This window comes from Vulpes vulpes, chromosome 1, assembly GCF_048418805.1.
Source record: "Vulpes vulpes isolate BD-2025 chromosome 1, VulVul3, whole genome shotgun sequence".
NCBI classification, from domain to species: Eukaryota; Metazoa; Chordata; class Mammalia; order Carnivora; family Canidae; genus Vulpes; species Vulpes vulpes.
In genome coordinates this window covers 79,756,775-79,772,000 of record NC_132780.1, presented here as the reverse complement: position 1 = coordinate 79,772,000, position 15,226 = coordinate 79,756,775, and the positions used below count along the sequence as shown (strand labels likewise).

The 15,226-nt window shown below is 40.5% G+C and overlaps 1 protein-coding gene across 10 annotated transcripts in view; it reads left to right on the top strand.

The window, feature by feature from the left end:
• Positions 1 to 14,107, top strand: part of CCDC170 (coiled-coil domain containing 170) — a 96,736-nt gene extending 82,629 nt beyond the window's left edge. For 7 of the 10 annotated variants that reach the window (XM_072767839.1, XM_072767804.1, XM_072767822.1 and 4 more), the window contains 2 exons: positions 9,580 to 9,816; positions 12,083 to 14,107. In XM_072767839.1, coding sequence (XP_072623940.1) covers positions 9,580 to 9,816; positions 12,083 to 12,283 — 438 coding nt within the window. In that variant the 3' untranslated portion in view covers positions 12,284 to 14,107. Of the gene's footprint in view, positions 1 to 9,579; positions 9,817 to 10,997; positions 11,035 to 12,082 lie in introns of all 10 variants that reach the window. The other 3 variants (XM_072767824.1, XM_072767830.1, XM_072767795.1) reach the window with 1 other exon arrangement.
• The last annotated feature ends 1,119 nt before the right edge of the window (positions 14,108 to 15,226 follow it).

Genomic DNA, 15,226 nt, shown 5'->3' with positions numbered 1-15,226 from the left:
TGTCAGTGGTGTAAAGCAACGTTTTCAAGTTGGGGCACATAGCTCTTGTGGCATATAAAATGCTTCTAGGTGGTGCATTATAGAGTTCAGTCATGAGGTGAAAAATGGATTCCCTTTCATTTTTCTTCCAATTCTTTCACAATGAAGGAGAAAAATCGTAGAGGTTACTATGTTTTTATGTCCCTTGAACATTTACTAGTCTATTTTTTAAATAAAGAATAAGCCTTTAAGCTCAGTGCTGGGAACAAGCAATAGTACCTGGTAATACTGTTTTATTTTTATTATACAGTGGTTTCTTCTTCTCTCTCCTTTTTAAAGATTTTATTTATTTAGAGAGACACAGAGAGAGAGGCAGAGACATAGGCAGAGGGAGAAGCAGGCCCCTGTGGAGCGCCTGATGTGGGACTCGATCCCAGGACCCTGGACCTGAGCCAAAGGCAGAGGCTCAACCACGGAGCCACCCAGGAACCCATTTTTCTTTGTATTAAAACATTTTAATCCCAGAATAATTAACATATAGTTACATTAGTTTCAGGTGTACAATATAGTGATCAGCTATTCCATACATTACTCAGTGCTCCCCATAGTATGTTGTATAGTATTTGCTTTTTTGTTATCTTCCAGTTGTGGAAAATTCTATGGAAATCATACAGAATTCCTTTTAATAGAAATAAATTTGGGTAAGTTCAAAAGGTGGTTGAGTTAAAAAATTATCATCATATGTGGTATGTGGATATGGGAAGAATTGTGGGTGTGGAATGGGAGTAACAGAACTACAGACAAATAGATGGGAGAAGGGAATGATACCAGTGATAACCAGATTCAGTAAGCAGGTGAACAGAAGCTCTGGCCAGTTGCTCCTGACACCAGGATGATTTCCAGAGTCAGGGAGTGGTGGAAGAAGCAGCTGGGCAGCACATAGGGGCCAGATCACCCAGGACCTCATGTGTTTCCTAAGATGCTTGGACTTGTCCTCTGGTTCCTGAAAGCCATTGCAGACTTTCAGGCATGAGAGTTAAATCATCAGGGAAGAGACTAGGAAAAAGGAAACAAAGACATGGGAGAGCAGGGGGTCTCCAGAATGAGGCTGTGACCAACAGCATCATGTGCAGCAGTAAGGTAGAGGTTGAACAACTATCCACTGTACTTGGCGCTGGGGCACTTATGGCTCAAGCACCTGTAGTGTAGATAGTTGGGATTGTGGGTGAGGGCATTGAGAATAGACCAAATTCCAGTATGCTGAAGGATGAAGGAGAAATAGAAACAAAAGTCAGTGGCCTGCTCTTCTGGGATACTTGGATGAAAAGGGGAAGAGTCGGGAAAATAAAGTTGGCTTGTTTATTTGCTTTATGTTGCATAAAGAGATCCACACCTTTTTATAGCTAAGATTATGGGAATGGTGTAGGAGAGGTGTGATTTGACTGAGTCAGGAATTATTCAGGCCTTTGCCAAATAGGATGCTCTCTCTAACTTACTAACATGGTGAATGCTCACTTCATGAATTTGTCAGAGATCTTAGCTACAAATGACTTTTTATTTTTTTGTTTGAGACATATATTAGTGTCCAGGACAGACTAATAATATCAATATCTTTGTGTGTTGTCTGTGCTTGTCCTTGTATTGACTTTATTATTCATAAGGTAACATTTCTGAATGTTAGCAAAGATGGCTTTTCTGTATAATTTTCTACGGGTGCCATAACCAGTGATCACAAATCGGGTGGCTTAATACAATAGAAACTTTTTCTTCCATAATTTTGGAGGCCAGGAATATGACATCAAGGTGTTGGCAGGGTTGATTCCCTCTGGGGAGGCTGAGGGCCCATCTGCTCCATCCTCTCTCTGGACTTCTGCTTGCTGCTTTCAGTCCTCAGATTGCATCTGCAGGATTCCTCTCTGCTGCCACCCATAGATGACCATCCACTTGTGTGTCCCTCCTTCTCTGTCTCTTATAAGGACATCCATCATTGGTTTTATGGGCCACCCTATTCCAACATAATCTCATCGTGAGATCCTTGCCTTAATGATACCCCCAAAGGCCCTTATTCAAAATAAGGTCACATTCTGAGGTTCTGGATGGATATATATTTATTATTTGGGAGAAAGGAGACACACACTTCAGCTCACTACACTTATTAAGTTAAGAATTAATTTCACCAAAGTCAATTGGAGAAAGACAATTACATGGTTTCACTCATATGTGGAATATAAGAAATAGTGAAAGGGACTATAAGGGAAGGAGGGGAAACTGAATGGGGAAAAATCAGGAAAACAAACCATGAGAGACTCTTAACTCTGGGAAACAAACTGAAGGCTGCTGGAAGGGAAGTGGTGAGGGGATGGAGTAACTGGGTGGTGGGCATTAAGGAGGGCATGTGATGTGATGAGCCCTGAGTGTTACACTATATGTTGGCAAATTGAATTTAAATTAAAAAATTTCATATTCCAAAAAAGAATGAATTTCACCACTTATGGAGTTTGATATAAAAAATAATAATTTGAACTATATTTCTGTGCCTTTAAAAAAGTCAAGATATAATTTACTTGCCATAGAATTTGCCATTTTAAAGTGTATAGTTCACTTTTAAAAATATTCTATTTATTTGAGAAGGAGCATGGGAGGGAGGAGCAGAGGGAGAGGGAGAGAAGCAAGAAGTAGGATCCCCTCTGAGCAGAGAGCAGGATGCAGGACTCTATCCCGAGACCCCGGGGTCATTATCTGAGCTGAAGGCAGACACTTAACTGACTGAGCCACTCAGGTGCCCCACAATTCACTGGTTTTTAATACATTGATGGGGTTGTACAGGCATCACCAGTTCCTAACACTAGAACATTTCTACTCTGCCCCCAACTCCCCCTCAAAATCTCATACCTGTAGCAGTTCCTATTTTTCCCTTCCCCAACCTCTGAAAACCACTAATTTATTTTCTGTCTCTATAGATTTACGTATTCTGGGCATTTCCTATAAATGTTTTGTACAACATGTGGCCTTTTGCCTCTGGCCTCATTCACTTAGTTTCCTTTCAGTGATCATCCACATTGGGCACGTGTCAGGACTTCATTCCTATATTAGAGCTCTCCAGAGATACAGAACTAATAGGAGATGTCTGTCTCTCCCCACCCTGTCTGTTACATACAAACAGAATTAATAGGATATGTAGGAACTAATAGGGTTTTTCTATATATATTTATTTATATCTTCTATCTATCTCTGATATATATATGAAACGTATTTCATCCAAGCATTCCAGAGGAGCAGGCTTAATATATATATATACATATATATATAATATATATTTCATATATATTATATCAGAGAGAAAGGGAGGGAAGAAGTGGAGGAGGGTGATAGTGAAGGCGACAGGGATTAGTTGATTTTCAGAAACTGGCTCACATTATAATGGAATTTGTTAAATTCAAAATCTATAGAATAGATGGGCAGGAAGAGCTGATGTTGCCATTCAAGTCTAAAGATTGGATTCTTGTAGAATTCATTCTTGCTCTGGGCGACTCACTTTTGTTCTATTCAGGCTTTCAATTGACTGGATGAAGCCCACCCACACGATGGAAGGGAAATCTGCTTTACTGAAAGTCCACTAATTTAAATGTTGATCTCTCTCCTGAATACCCTCACAGAAATATCCAAGTTTCACCAAATATCTGGGCTCTGTGGCCCAGCCCAGGTGACATGTAACGTTAGCCATCACAGTTCCTTTTTATGCTGAATAATATTCCATTGTTTGGATATACCATACATCATTTATGCTTTCAGCATCTGATGGACATGATTGTTTCCATTTTTTGGCTATTATGAGCAAGGCTGTTAGGAACATTTGTATGGAGTTTTTGTGTGCATTTCTCTGTTGCAAAACTATGCTTGAAGACCTTGACTTCTAGGTCATCCCAGTCTTCCTTTTTAAGACTCATGCAGTGCATTTCTCCCTGAATTCTCAACCAGGAAAATGTGGACCTTTCCAGATAAACTATTAAATTTTAAGTTGGCAGGCAAACATGATGATTGTAGAAAATCTCTTTTGGAAAGAAAAATATTCTTTCATGGATGGCCCTTTCTGTGTTGAGTCAAAATAATTTTATTATAATATTGCTTTCATTTATACAAATTTAATAGCATATAAAAATTTCTTAAGCTTGGGCAGTCCGGGTGGCTCAGCGGTTTAATGCCACCTTCAGCCCAGGGCCTGATCCTGGAGACCTGGGATTGAGTCCCACGTTGGGCTCCCTGCATGGAGCCTGCTTCTCCCTCTGTCTGTCTGTCTGTCTCTCTCTCTGTCTCTCATGAGACAGAAATAAATCTTTAAAATAAATAAATCTTTAAAAAAATTTCTTAATCTTGCTACATTTTTTAAAAGTGGTCAGCAGATTTCCCCCCCCCCCACCATTTTAGAGATTTTATTTATTTTAGAAAGAGAGAGAGCACGCAAGTTGGGCAGGGGGAAGAAAGGGGAAAGAATCTCAAGCAGACTTCCTGCTGAGCATGGAGTGTGATATGGGGATCCATCCCATGATCCCGAGACCACGACCCAAGCCCAAACCCAGAGCTATAGGCCCAACTGACTGAGCCACATAAATGCTCCAATCTTGCTAATTTTTTACCATTATAAAATTCAAACCAATTTGGAAAACAAAATGAAGTGTAAAAATCAAATTAAAAATATTAATGCTATTGATTCAATATGCTAGATTATGTTATTTCACTACAGTCACCATTAAGAATGTGTGGTATCAATTGCTTGTGGTACAGGTTCTTTTGAGTTTGGCATGCCTGTGGTTTGTATCGTCTAAGGACAGAGCATTTATTCTACTCTGTGCTTTAATAGAATGCTGCAGATACTTTGTTTGTATATGTACCGTGACATAGTTTGGCCTTCACTTGGCATGAATACATTATTTATGTATTAACTCCACCTTTGCTCTTTTCTCATTAATCTAGAATAATTAAAGTAGTACTACTAATTGGCACAAACAGATTTTTGCACAAATGCAAATACAGACACTGAAATCATAGGATAGAACTCCAGAGGATCCAGAAAATGCTTTGTGTAACTCATATAACACTAGTTGCCTCTTAGCCTGCATTGGTTATGATTTGTTTCCACTAAAATTATTTAAACATCTCATAATAACAGTGGCTTAGGCAAAGGAAATATTTATTACTTTCTCACAGAAAAGAAGACCTGCCATGCTTAGCAGGATGGCTCTATGGTCATCAGCAACCCTGGCTTGTTCTTTCTCCTTCACTGTCCTAGTGATAGCTTTCATCCTCAATACTGCTTCTTCTTCTTCTTCTTCTTCTTCTTCTTCCTCTTCTTCTTCTGAAAGATTTTATTTATTCATGAGAGACAGAGAGAGAGAAGGAGGCAGAGGCAGAGAGAGGTAGGCTCCCTGTGGAGCTGGGAGCCTAATGAAGGACCCTGGGATCAGGACCTGAGTCGAAGGCAGATGCTTAACAGACTGAGTCCCCAGGTGCCTGCTCAGTGCTGCGTCTTAACACAAGCTTGCTGCTGGGGCTCTGGCCTTATCCCAGCCACCAGCACGGAGGAGAGGTGGGAGGACATGCTGTAGGCCACTTTCCAGGAACTGTACAATGCTTTGTATCCCACTGGCCAGACCTTCGTCTCTGGGCCTCACTAAGATGAAATCAGCCTGAGAAATGGATCTATCCTGGGCAGTAAGAACAAAAGAAAGAATAGATACTTGGTGGCGAGGTGTCAGCTTCAGTCTGTATCACATGGCCCAATTTTAGTAGGGAGCTGTGCCCCCAAATCAGTAGCCAGACAACCAGAAACTAGTGGAAAGTCATTGTTATCTTCCCTGTAGTCTCCCAAGGAAACACTGAAAGGGAATAACATCCTTTAGCCAACAGCAAAGGTCTCTTCCCCTTGCTACCTCTCTTGATAATCTCCCACACAAGACAGCTGCTCCCCATGCTCCTTCTCTGCTCTAGAACTTCTCCAGCCCAGTCAGTGCAGCCTTTCTTTATATGCATTTTTTGTAATCTACCATCTTGGACCTGGACTTGCTTTGAGCTCTCCCTACCAAGCAGAACCCTACAGTAAGAACTCGTTGGGCTGTAGAATGGTATGGGAGTGTGCTTAGGCTGCAAAGTCAAACATCTTCCTTTGTGGTCTGCCTCAGTTTCCTTCTGGTAAAATCTTCGTGGTTCTCTTTAGTAGGGACACCACATGTATTTGGGCCTAGGGGAGAGTCTCCTACTTGGTGGTCCCACTGTCTTCAGGGAGCCTGTGGACATTGCCTCACTCCTGCAGGGTTGCATTTTCAAACTCTCCAGCTAGAGGCTTCAGATCCTCTGTGGGATTCAGCACACTACATTTTAAATTCAATCACCATCTCTTTCAGGGCCTTGGGCCCTTTTAACTGAGAGAAAATTATTCACCAGATTTTGGAATGTTTTTCACTCCAGGAGGCTGACACCACATATGGTGTTTACCGGAAGTTAAGCACACTTGGAGCCTTCTCCATCTCTGCTGGGGGGTCTGGGTGGCACATTGGTCTTCTTTATGACCAGTGCTGGCCCCCCTAGAAGAACATTAGGGGCATAGGCTCTTGTTGAACTCTGGGCTGGATCTGGGAAGCTCCTTAGCCACGCCCCACTTCCAGGAATCTTGTTTGTTGGGTTTGATTTAGGAATCCGAGGTCTCTATCATCCCCAGGCTTTCAGTTCTGTTCTGGTGGCTTGGCTCAGAGCTCTATTACTTGCCTTTGCTCACTGAAGACAAGTATTGAGGCAGCCCTTAAGATTGTGATAAAGTCTCATATTTTTCAGACATTCTTGGCTATGGATTCTTCTCATTAGGACCTGATTTATGGACTTCTAGCTCTCCAAGCTGTGTTCCATCACTTTTGGTAGATAGCCCACTGTAAATGTTTTTCCAATCTGAGCAGAAAGGCTGAACATATCTGTTCATACAAGGTTTTGAATTCAATATTCCATTCCCAGCAACTTCCCACTTGGCCACATATTTTCTCTGCAACAGTGTGATAGTTTGCACACGAAGGGAAGCTCCATATTTTAAAGTGAGATAACTTTGTTTTAAAATTGATAAATATTTCATTCATGTAATGTCCCTCAATTTGTAAAATGTTTGATAATCCACAGACTATATTATTTAGAACAGTTGCTTATGTAATTTATAAACAAACATACATGTGTATTCAAAATCTATACTGGCAGGATTCACGTTGTATTGGTCATGCATGGGACAGTTCCCTTTCTTGACTTTTTATTTTGAAAAATTTCACATCTATAGAACAGTGGCACGAAGGAGAGAATTCTCCGATGTGACTCCTGTACATCGTCATACCCAGGAAGCAACGCTGGGGCAATTGTTTATTATACTGTGTCCATCGTGCTGTTCATTTTCCAGTATGGGTTTTGATAGCTTGGAATCCATGAATGATCTTCAAGGTCAGCTTCATAGACCTGTGCTTAGTGGGTGGCATTAACTTGGCTCAGGTGCTGGGTCTTCTAGTGTCATATCATTGGCTCAAAAACTGAGTCCGTGTTCCTTCCCCCAACTATTGTTGGGATAGTATTGCCGGCAGATTTCTCAAGCTGCAGTGGTGCTTTCCACCTTTCTTGCCGCTGTCAGTTTCCCAAGCATTTCCTCTCTCCTGAATGAAATCAGTTCAGAGCTTTGAACTTGTTCAAAGTATGGTTGCCATTGGCCTCCTGTCTGCTGGAAAAGGAGCTAAATATCTTAAGTTGTGTGTATGATAGTAGATGAAAGCACATTTCCATTATCCAATTTCAAAACATTTTCATCATCCCTGAAAACAACCCAAGTTCCTTCCCATCTCCCCTCCCTCCAGTCCCTGGCCTTTTCTAGATCTTTCATTTGAATGGAATAATACAAGGAGCGGTCTTTCGTGACTGACTCCTGCCCCTTAGCAGAAGGTTTTCAAGGTTCATCCATAGTTTGTATCAGTACTTCACTCCTTCTTATTGTTGAGTAATATTCTGTTGCATGGATATTCAACATTTTATTTATCTACTCATTGGTTGATGGATATTGGGTTATTGTTACTTTTTGATGATTGTGAATAGTGCTGCTGTGAACATTTGTGTACAGATTGTGTGTGACAGACATTTTCGATTATCTTGAATATATAAACCTTGAAATAGGATTGCTGGCTCATGTGTTAACTCTGTGTTTATTTTGAAAACTGGTAAATGGTTTCTCACAGCTGTACCATTTTGTCTTCCTATAAGCAGAACGTGAAGGTTCTGATTTCTCCACACCCTCGCCAACACTTGTCACTGTCTCTCTTTTTTGACTGTGGCCACAGTGGATGTTAAATGGTAGCCCATTCATTTTTATTTTTAATGGTCAGTGTTAAAAATTTTGTGTTAGATATATAAAACTACTTCCAATTCTTTTTTTTTAAAATTGTGGTAAATATCTGTAACATAAAAATTACCATTTAAACCATTTTAAGTATACAATTTGGTGGCAATAAGTATATTCACAGTGTTTGCAACCATCACCACCATCCATTTTCAGAACTTTTTAATAATCCTAAACTGAAACTCAGTTTGCATTAAATAACTCCTCCTTCCTCCCGCGGGGATGGAATTCTATTCCACGTTTTATCTCTATGAATTAGCCTATCCTAGGTACCTCATATAAATGAAATTATACAATATCTGTCCTTTTGTGTCCGGCTTATTTTACTTATTGTAATGTCCAAGGTTCATCCATGTTGTAGTATTTGTCAGAATTTTGAATTTTGTCAGAATTTCAACTTTTTAATTCAAATTCTTTTTAATTCAAATTCAAATTCTTTTTGTAAGCAGATGTGGCAAAAATTTAAATACTAAGCTAATAAAGAAAATGTACCTCATGCTCCAGGATGCTCTTTGTTTTGGCTTTAAGATCCTGGGACAGTTTCCTTAGAGAGAGACCCCTCCCCCCTTGTTTGCAGTGGAATGCTATGGCTGCCTCAAGCCTTCCATACTCATTGGTAAACTCAGAAGACCTTCTGAAATATCACTGTTCTAAGTTTTCCTTACATCAGTAATGAAGACTTACTGAGGGGATTTAAGATGAGCTTCCTTGTCATAGACTACTTGGAGGGGAGATACTTTACTGTTGTAGTGTTTCTATGCCAGGGATGACCCTTTGGTAGGGCCAAAAGTACAAGTTGCTTTTGCCTATGGAGCTCATGAGAATCTGTATAAGTACCAGCAGACGTTATTTTAATATTTAACCCCAGAATCATGCTACCATTTGTCTCATTGATTTTCCAAATAATGGTCCTCTGACATGTTGATAAACTGTAACTGCCTTAAGACATGTTTGTCCAGTGTGTATGCTTAACAAAGTCTGTTTAACTGGGATGGATTCCATTCTTAATTCATAAAAAGTTATTAAATGAATCTCATTGACTTCTAGTTTATCCTGTTGATACAATTGTCATAAACAAATATGAAAAAAATTATTAGCATTCCCTTGATTTCTTTTTTTTTTTTTTTTTTAATTAATTTTTATTGGTGTTCAATTTACCAACATACAGAAAAACACCCCCCTTGATTTCTTAGATTAAAACTTTGGAACAGACCAAAGCCATTGAAGATCTAAATAAATCGAGAGACAAACTTGAGAAGATGAAGGAGAAAGCTGAGAAAAAGCTAACGTCTGTCAAGTCAGAACTGGATACCACAGAGCGCGAGGCTCAGGAGGATAAAGAGAGAGCCAAGAACATGATAGAAGTGGTAACCAGCGAAATGAAGACACTAAAAAAATCTCTGGAAGAAGTAGAAAGGAGAGAAAAGCAGGTGGGTAGAAATCTGGGGGTGAAATCTTGTTTAGGAAAGATAGGACAATTCGAAAGCTAGATAATTATTCATAGGTTTCTTCAAAAACAATTTACAAAGCTTGCTTTATCATTCCAATGTATCTGCTTGCCCTCTAGCATCTTTTTAGAATTAAAATAACCATTATGATTTATTCTGCTAAGAAAAGCAATTCACATTTTCATGACACAAATCTTAGGAAACAAAAAGACATTCTCATCAAAGCAGTGGAAAGCTTATGGAGAGCCAGGTTCTGGTAGTGGAGAGGTTTTGATTATGTTCACTGATGGCCTCTGAAGTTTGCATCATCCCAGGCTTCAACCTTAGGATGGAAAGCTTATCTCCAGGAGAGATCAGTGGCAGGAAACAGTCCCAACTCTGAAACAGTGGCACTCAGACTCGATGGCCAATCTAGCCCAGATGTAAGCCATAAAACAGTACTCGCTGGCTGGTTGCAAGGAGGAGAGTTTTATCTGGTGAGCACATCGGGAGGTCAGTCATAAAGAGACTGTACTGGGCAGCCTGACCCCCGTTGCTTTTGGCTTTTAACTCCCTCTCTTTCTGAAGCTGAAAAGGGCAGGGAGTGGACTCTGATCCTAGGATATTTTTTTCTCTTTGACTGCCTCTGCTTTGGCTCATGTGTCAGGCAAAGTTGAGGAAGGCTAAACTATAAAGTGCGTGTTCTCAGAGGGAAACCTCCCAGGAATTAAGAGCTTTGACTGTATTTGAAAGTGGAGAAAAGTTTGAGGGGAACTTTTTCATCAGGGACATTAGGCTGGAGAGAGTATTATGTTCCCTAAATTGGACTCAGCATAGGAAGGAGGTTGGGAAGTGAATGAACACATGGTGAAAATGTTTGGAAGGCAGTTTTCCTGGAGGGAACATCTGTTGGATTGCATCTTTTCTAAAATGGAAGGTACCTCTAGCAAGAGGTTACCCAGATAGCCCTGACTTACCTGCTTCCACTTTTGCACAGAATCACAGCAACCAGTCTACGAGAATTTGAAGGGGTATGAGGTACATCTTCATCCACTGTCTCCAACCCCTTACCTCTTCATTTTTCCTCTCGTGATGGATGGTTGTTATGGGTTGTGAAGGAGGCTGTTTATGTGATGTGATCTGGTCATTATCAGCTAAGACTTTCTTGCCCTTTGTTCTTTTAGTTTAAGAGATTCCATGCATAGGGGTGGCTCAAGTCAGGTAAGTGACTCTTGCTTATGGCTCTTGTATAATCTCACAGTTGTGAGATTGAGCCCCACATCAGGCTTCACGCTCAGCATGGAGTCTGCTTGAGATTCTCTCTCAATCTGTCCCTCTCCTCTCCCTCATGCATGTGCTCTCTTTTTCTAAAATCAATCAGTCAATCAATCAGTCTTAAAAAAAAAAAAAGTTCCATGCTTAGTTAAAATTCCAGTGCAGGGTAGCCCAAGTGGCTCAGTGGTTCAGTGCCTGCCTTCAACCCAGGGCGTGATCCTGGAGACCCAGGATCGAGTCCCACGTTGGGCTCCCTGCATGGAGCCTGCTTCTCCCTCTGCCTGTGTCTCAGCCTCTCTCTCTCTGTCTCTCTGTCTTTCATGAATAAATAAATAAAATCTTAAAAAAAAAAAATTCCAGGGCAGCCTGGGTGGCTCAGTCGTTTAGCGCTGCCTTTAGCCCAGGATGTGGTCCTGGGGATTTGGGATCGAGTCCCAAGTCAGGCTCCCTGCATGGAATGAAGACTGCTTATCCCTCTGCCCATCTCACTCTCTGTGTCTCTCATGAATGAATAAATTAAGTCTTTAAAAAATAAATAAAATTCCAGTGGGTAGGTACTTATCACCCATGGACACAACCACACCTTCGTAAAGCACTTCTTAGTATGCAGAACACAAACGTAGTCATTGTTTCAGTTGATCCAAATTTTAGAACATCCCTGGGAAGTAGATATATGGTTATCCCCACCTGAAAGTGAGAATATGGAGCATCTCATTCATGGTTGCTTAACTGAGATTCTTGACTTGGTAGCCAATGCTACACTAATTGGCTCATCAGAAAAGAAGTTATGAAATCACTGAAAGTTGGGGACGAAAGCATTTTAGAGGTAATTTAGTAGATGTGCCTTCTTATTTTAAGGTTAAAGATGGTGAGTAATTTACCTACCTCATGCACACCTGGGTTTTCCGCAGGGTTTCTTTTTTTTTTTTTTAATTGTTTGTTTGTTTGAACTAGCAGTAGTCCTCACCCTTAATGTGTGTGTTTGATACTGCAGCTGGTGGACTTCAGAGAGGTGATTTCCAAGATGCTGGGCTTGAACATGACCAGTCTTGCGCTTCCTGACTATGAAATCATCAGATGTCTTGAAAGACTGATCCATTCACATCAGCATTATTTTGTCACCTGTGCCTGCCTCCAAGATGTGCCGCCTAGAGGAGAGAGGCACACACAGAGCCACTTAAAACTTCTTCATTAAATACCATCTCTCTTGGGGGAAGTGGAGCTAAGAGATGGGATGCAACTGTTGATTTCACAAATTCCCCAAACCTTTGAAATGTGATCAGTGTGTGAATAGCATATACTTTGATGATGGAGTGAGAATCCATCATTTGCAAAAGAAGATCTCAGAGGTTCCAGCTGTAGGTAAATGTTTCACACTAAAAACACCTATTATTTTATTTGCTAGCACTATGGGACCCAGAAGGATTCCAGTAGATTGAATATCTAGATGGGCAGTGGCAGTTGGGAATTAACATTTATGGGATTCCTTTTATAAGTTAGGGGCTTTACTACCCAATTTAATTCTCATAATAGCCACATGGAGAAGCTTTAATGTTTCATTTTACAACCTCCCTGGGGCTCAGAAGGTGTTACCTACTCTGAGATCGCAATTGGTGGTGATTGAACCAACAGTCTTACCACATTGGCTCTGAATCAAAGGCTGTGCCTTCTCTGTTATTCCACGCTCCTCTAGCTTCTTCTGAGATCCTGTGATCCTGGTGAAAATTGCCCCCATAAGGGACTGAGGATGTCCGAAAAGTGACTGAGATTCATGATTGCTACCCATATGATTTCTTTAAAAAGCAGTATACCTAATTATTTGGATAAAACATACATAGGTCTGAGGTCCTATAGGAAACTTACGTGCTTTAAATGTTGCTGCCAGATTGCCTTTGGTGGTAATTTTTCATGTTTGAATAGGGTTGGTCTCTGTCCTTTAAGAATGAAACCTTTAATGTGAAACCTTATAAAATGAAGGAATCCTGCACAGGTTTATTCCCCAATATGTCACATGTCTGACGGCAAGAGTACTTTTTAAGGATCGGGGTTTTATTATGAATTTCCATCACTTTCTGCCTTCTTTTTAAATTTCTATTCCCCAAGTATTTTTTTCAGAAAACTGTATTCTTAACTTTATTGACAGAAATTTTTACGTTTTGGGGGTGATTATCTTATTTTTGCCATGTGGAATTTTTTTAAGAGTCTCTAAAGAAAGCACTAGGGTCTGATTAAGGGAAAGGGGAAAATAGATTAGAGCCAAAATTAAGAGGAAAAACAAATTCTAGAGGAAAGGAAATGCATTTGACACTTAGAGTTTGAATGACAGATCACACAGAGGGAGAGTGATCAAGAATGTGTTCCCTGGGGGATGGATCATGGTCACCCAGCCTCTTCCTCTTGTGCAAGGACAGTATGAGATAGTATTTATGATAGAATACACATACCTGCACAGCCCTGATTGAGGACATGAGCTAGATTTGCAACAGGCAGGAGAGGTGGCCTTGTATTTTCCCAGCAGAAGGCCTGCAGTCTCTGGAGACCCCTCACATGATCCAGAGATACAGTGGCTGCTGCTCGAAGCCACATTCACCCAGAGTGGAGGAAGCGATTTTTCCATGTGGGTCTCTGGAGGCCTGAATTGCTGAATAGCTCTGCTTCATCCACACCATGGAAAGGTGGAGGTGTTTATAGATGCAGGGATTGTTTTTATACCTTCCCTCTGTTTTCATTTTCCAAATACAATCTTTAATGAACTTCATTTCTTTTCTCCGTAAATTCATCTTCTACACTCTTCAAAGACACTTTTGACAACATCACTTTAAAAACATCAACTGTCAGGATGCCTGGGTGGCTCAACGGTTGAGCATCTGCCTTTGGCTCAGGATGTGATCCCTGAGTCCTGGGATTGAGTCCCACATCGGGCTTCCTGCATGGAACCTGATTCTCCGTCTGCCTGTGTCTCTGCCTTTTTCTCTTTATGTCTCTCATGAATAAATAAATAAAATCTTTAAGAAAAAAACATCAACTGTCATAATTTTTTTTCCATTTCTGGCAGAAAGACTACATGGCATAAGAAAGGTAAGTTCTGCCTATGTATATAGGCCATATGCACATTAACTATTTGTCATTTGGACAAATTGAAATCCCTAATAAAGCCATCTCCCTTCTTGTTGAAATGCCAGTTGATTATTGGCTTTCTCTCTGTGGCATTCACTCTGGAGTTGGCAGCCCAGCCTCACATTTTTGTGTTAGATTTTGTTCTTCCATAATATCCATGTATATTTTATGTTGGCCAATAAAATGTGTTAGGCTGATGAGATTTTTCTAAATAGAGCTTTAAAATATTTAACACTAACTCTCCTACCGAATACACTTGAGTGATAATTGCCTTTGAGATTATTATTCTGGTCATTGTCTGAGACATTTAAATGTATGCATAAAAACCTCAATTTGGAAGAAAAAAAGAATTAAGCCTGAGCTATCTAAATTTTCTGTTCTACCTTCTAGTCTTACAGATGATCAGTGAGTGTTTCAAGGTCAAGGTGTGGTGGGCTGAAAAGTGGTTAAAGGGTGTCTGTTATTTATATTGTTATAATACTTAGTACTTAGAAGTGGACTTTATTTTTCACTGGGAAGCATTTCGTGGCTATATAACCTTGGATGAGGAAGGCTCTGCCCACTGTATGCACAGCTCCATTTAGCTTCTCGTCAGTAAGTGGGGTTTGGACACTTCTCTCTCCCCTATGCAGCCTCCATACTGTTATGCCCGCACTTTTGTATGAAAACCATTGCTCATTTGAGGCTCCTGCTGACTGATATATAACTTTCTTCTTGCCCTCATTGTAGTTACCTACTAACATCCTGTCTCTTCTTCCTACTTAAGACCGTTGCAGGTGGTTCAGAGGTGTCTTCTTCACCCCCACTAAATACTGCCTTCATCTTGGATGACTTTAGTGTCCATAAGGAAAACTCATACAACACTCTGTCTTTAGTTCCTTGGCTTTCTTGACCTTGACCCTCAGACCTTTACCTCCTTTTGTTTCAGTTACTTAAACCTTAGATTGCAGTTTTATAGTAATCCAATTTAGACTACCTAAAGCCAGAGAATTGGTGGTGGTGGCGGGGGTGGGGGGGGTTG